Source organism: Nicotiana attenuata, chromosome 10 (genome assembly GCF_001879085.1).
Source record: "Nicotiana attenuata strain UT chromosome 10, NIATTr2, whole genome shotgun sequence".
NCBI classification, from domain to species: domain Eukaryota; kingdom Viridiplantae; phylum Streptophyta; class Magnoliopsida; order Solanales; family Solanaceae; genus Nicotiana; species Nicotiana attenuata.
Window position 1 is genome coordinate 37,157,104 of NC_031998.1, and position 5,175 is coordinate 37,162,278.

General features: G+C 33.6%; 1 protein-coding gene across 1 annotated transcript; it reads right to left on the reverse strand.

The window, feature by feature from the left end:
* On the reverse strand, positions 1–2,575 carry LOC109233293 (L-type lectin-domain containing receptor kinase S.4-like). The gene has a single exon (XM_019399117.1). The coding sequence runs from the start codon at positions 2,230–2,232 to the stop codon at positions 172–174; it is 2,061 nt and encodes a 686-aa protein (XP_019254662.1). The 5' UTR covers positions 2,233–2,575; the 3' UTR covers positions 1–171.

Consider the following 5,175-nt stretch of genomic DNA (forward strand, 5'->3'; position numbering starts at 1 on the left):
TTTGGAACAACCACATTCATTCATAGTTACATTACATCAATCTTTATCCATTGTTCAACTGAGGAAAACTTCAGATTATGCAACTGAATCTTTATAGACTTGAATACATACAGAGAGGAAAGACAAAGAAAAGGGGGAAAAATGTACAGTGTTCATCAGGAAATGTTCATATCAGTATCTAGGTACTTCACCACTATATAGAAGTGGAAGTGGTGAAGTAGAAAAAGAAGCAAAAGTATCATCTTCATCTCCATTAGACAAACTAGTAAATGAACTTGACTTGATAATATTAGTTGATCCTAAAGAATTCCAACGTTCATTTTCGTCGAACCCCAATTCTCCATCATCAGCATTTTGTGCTGTTGGAGCCTCAGGCATCAGAATTTCACCTTCCAAGTATCTTACCACTTGCCTTATGCTCGGTCGCGCCAATGGCTGGTTATTTGAGCACATTATTCCTAATTTTAACACCATCAAAACCTCATTTTCATTGAACTCACCTTTCAATCTATAGTCCACCACATCATGAACTTTCCCTTCTCTTAATTTATCCCACACCAAATCCACTAGTACAAACTCCTCGGGTTCTGCCTTGGGTTCAATTGGCCTACGTCCACAGACCACCTCGAGTAACAAAGCACCAAAGGCAAACACATCAGAACTCGTTGTGGCCCGTCCTGTTCTTGACAATTCTGGTGCAAGGTACCCCAATGTGCCCATCACCCTAGTCGTGCACGGATTTGATCCGTGCTCATATAATCTTGCAAGTCCAAAATCCCCAAGCTTGCCATTTAATTCACCATCTAGTAGCACATTACTAGCCTTAACGTCTCGATGTACCACAACTTGTTCATAGCCTTCATGTAAGTACAGTAAACCAGAAGCAACCCCTTTGATTATCTTGAACCTTTGTTCCCATGTCAAAACCATTTTGGGTTGATCAAACAAGAAGTTATCCAAGCTTCCATTAGGCATAAAATCATACACAAGCAACAAATCACCACGACGTCTACACCACCCTAATAATTGAACCAAATTCCTATGACGGAGTCTTCCGATGCTGGCAATTTCAGACACAAATTCCTGCAAACCTTGTTTAGATTCATGCGAAATACGCTTCACAGCAATTTGTGTTTTTGAATTTCTTAAAATACCCTTGTAAACTTTACCAAATCCGCCACGTCCGAGTAGTTCACTGTCCTTAAAACCTCTAGTAGCTTGCTTAAGTTCTTGGTATGAATATCTGTGAGGACCAATCTCAAGCTCCCAAGGCTCAATCACATCAGCATTCTTGAATCTCCAGAATAAATAAATAACAACCAAGATCGAGCTTAACGCGAAAACAGCTGCAGCAATTGAAATGACTATAATTAGGCCAGTGTGTTTCTTCTTGGCTCCAGGAAGTGATGGCAAAGAATCCAAGTCTAAAAATTTAGCTTCACCATTTAACTTAAAACTCCAACCTAAAATGTAATGTGAACTGGCAAGCAAACCAGTAGAAGCAGAGAAGCCAACATACATAGTTTCTTTGAGAATTGGAGAGAGGTCTAAATGATAAGAAAAAAGAGGAATTTTGGGTTTTAAAGAAGTTGGTGAAAGAGTAACATTAATTAATTTTTTGACAGAATCATATTCTACCCAAGCAAGAATAACCTTTCCACTTTTGAGATTTAAATCTTGTTTCAGTAACTCATCATTGTAGTAAGCAGCTGCAGCAGACTTATTGGACTGTAAGCTGTTGATGTTGACACCAACATGATTATCATTAATATCTCCAAACTCAAAATCTCGTACTGTGTCGAATTCAACAGCAAAAATGTGGTTAGAGATGTTACCAATATCACTTGCATTAAGCAGCCCCAAATACTGACTTGGAAGAGCTGTACTGAAATCTTTTGAGTGAGAAATTGTGAATGCTACGCCATGGCCCCCGAGTTTTGGATACTCGGGGACGATAGCGAAAGCAATACATGTTGAGAAAGAGAAGGCAGTACTATTACTACTTGAGTTCTTGAAGTGGAAAGGTGAAGAATAAAAGGCATGACCCATTAGTCTACTTGTGTCATTGGTTAGCTGAAGAAAACCATTTTGGGCTATTTCTGCAACTCCACTCAAGCTTATGTTGTTGTTATTTGGCTCATTGAATCTTGTATATATGAATTCATCAACCTCAGATGAAACAAGAATTGAGAAACAAATGATGGGGCAGAGGAATATAAGAAAACTGACCATTTGTAAGTAAAGATTATACACTACTAAAAGCAGAAATTAGCGACGACAAATTCTGTAGCTAACTATAAAAATTCATCCCTAATCCTATTTAGTGACGGATTAGCGACATATCAGCATGGTGTTCATAACTAATTCCAGTTTTTTTCGTAAAAATAAGATCAGATTTTGGTCATGGGTAGTGGGATTTGTATTGAGAGCAAAGAGAAAGATTTTGAGCAAGTTTTAAAGAATGAATGATTTTGTTTCTTATGCAATGGAGCACATGGAGTTGAGAGGAAAGTTACATAAAAACAGAAGGGTGACATTTATTTTTGCAGAAGCATTGTCCTTAGACTAAAGTGAAAGGGAGGTTGTTTTATTTATAGAAAGTTATGACTTCTGACTCAATGAACCACTAGTTGATTGTCACTATTCTTTACTGAAGAAGAAATTTCAAATTAATGCACTGCATAAAATTGGGTCATAGGTGGAGGCTGTAGAAAACAAAGAGCTTCAAGCAACCAAGTTTCATACTTTTCTTATTTATTTTAATTTTTGGTGATTTTCATAAATATGATCTTTTGAGAGTACTCTTTAAATTTATCCGCATTTCAGAAAGTTTTGCAAAAATAGTCTTGGAGCTACCTGAAAGAATGGAAATACTTTGTTAACAAGGTTTGCCGGATGGGATATACTTATCTGTTAAATTGTTTACAAGTTTTTCTCAATGAGTGAATACCCTAAAACGCCCTTGATCTATCATGTTTGTATCAGTTACATACTTAAACTATCCGGTGTCCCTAAAACCTCCCTTAACTATATCCCCCATATATTAAAAAACCCCTCGATGATTTTTTAATGAAATATGTAAGCTAACTCGCCAAAAGGCGCGTGAGAGATAAAATTATACATAACAATGGCCCCAATTGACCATTTCTAATGGTTAATTACTGTCACCCTCTTTAAATTTTTTTTTTTTTTTTTGTATTTTCCCTCTATTTTCTTTGTATTCTAGCCTTCTTTTTCATTTTTTTAATCTTTCTTCTTCCTTTAGTCTTATGGGTTTCGTGTGAAATTTTTTTCTTCTCTTGTTTCTTCTAAAATTACCTTTCTTCTTCATTTAGATCCTTTTTTTTCCAACCAAACCCTAATTTTTTTAATCCTAAATCTCGTATATTAAACTATAATTCCCGGTGTAAACGAAGGTTATTGGGAAAAATCCAACGTTTAATCTAAATTTAATGGTAAAATCACGATTGAGACATGGTGTAGCAATTATCGGAGGAGATAGAAGAGAATTTTTTTTAACAAATAACCATATGTTTATCCCTTCATCCTCTCCCTTTAATTTTTTAACCCCCCAAACATTTACCCATTTAATTGTTTTTTTATTATTAGTTAAATTTTTTAATTAAATTGATATATCAGATTATGCTGAGTAAATAGAAGGGTCTATCACACTCACCACAAAAAAATCGACGAGGTTTTTTTAATAATAGGAGTATATAGCTAAGGGGAGTTTTCGGATAGTTTAAGTAGGTAGCTAACAAAACGTGATAGTTTAGGGAGGTTTTAAGGTATTCACTCTTTCTCGTGGCAAAATTTGCCTGTGTTGCGAATAACTATAACTATTACTCAACTAGTATGCGTAATGTTTAGATATTCGTTCAAACAGTAATAACATTCCGTCTCCCTTAAGTCAATAAACGGTGTTTGATAAAAGTGTTGCAATTTATACAATGCTATAATTATTTGTCACAAGAATTTGTATTAAGTGTATCCTTCTGTATCTTTCCTTTTCTTTTTTTTCTTTTTTTTTTGGTCAAATGGTGTATTTATAGAGTGACATTTCTTATGATTTGCTTCTTGATATTGATCTCAATGATAATCATATAATGTTATTTAGTTTAGCACAATGAACTTTAGTATTCTAAAACGAGGATGAGGAATAAAAAGGAGGAGGAGAACTCCCTTTTGCCTCGTAGCTTCGCCCCTGCCCTCAATCATCACCTAGGATCGAACAGGACCAAACATAAGAGGATAAACAGGGTATATATGTATTAGTAGTACCTTGTACCCATCCGCTATTAACATAATGACCAAATAACTTAATATAAACAAACTTCATTCTGTCATCTCAATGATCATGTCTGTGACAGGTTGCCATTTACTCAATGGTACATAAAAGTGTTGAAAAATATTTTTTTAGAAAATGTTTTCATGACACTATTTCTTTCAAGAATTTAATTATTCCTGTAAAAATTCAAACCCACAAGGGATTAATGTGTTGTTTTACTTTTTCACTCAAAAATGAAAGAAAATACTTTTTTACATCATGAAGATAAAATATTTATTTATTGAAATGAAAGAAAATACTTTTTACTACATCATTTGTTGAAATAAAAAAAAATACATTTTCTACATCATAAAAATAAAGTGTTTTTTTTATTGAAATGAAAGACGATACTTTTTTACTATATCATTTTGTTTAAATGGAAGAAAATACTTTTTCAACATCATGAAAAGAAAGTAATTTTTTTGTTGAAATGATAGAAGATACTTTTTACTGTACTTCATTTTGTTGAAATGAAAGAAAATTCGTTTTCTACATCATGAAAAGAAAGTACTTTTTTTATGATGATAGAAGATACTTTTTACTGTACTTCATTTTGTTGAAATGAAAGAAAATACGTTTTCTACATCATAAAAAGAAAGTACTTTCTTTTTTTGTTGAAATGATAGAAGATACTTTTTACTGTACATCATTTTGTTAAAATGAAAGAAAATACGTTTTCTACATCATGAAAAGAAAGTAATTATTTTATATCATGAAAAAAAATACTCATTTTGTTGAAATGAAAAAAGAAAGTACTCTATCCACAACATGAAAAGAAAGTATTCATAATAATATTTCTATTTAGGGTGGGAGTAAGGCAGGGTTGGGGGAGGGTGGATGGGTGTGGT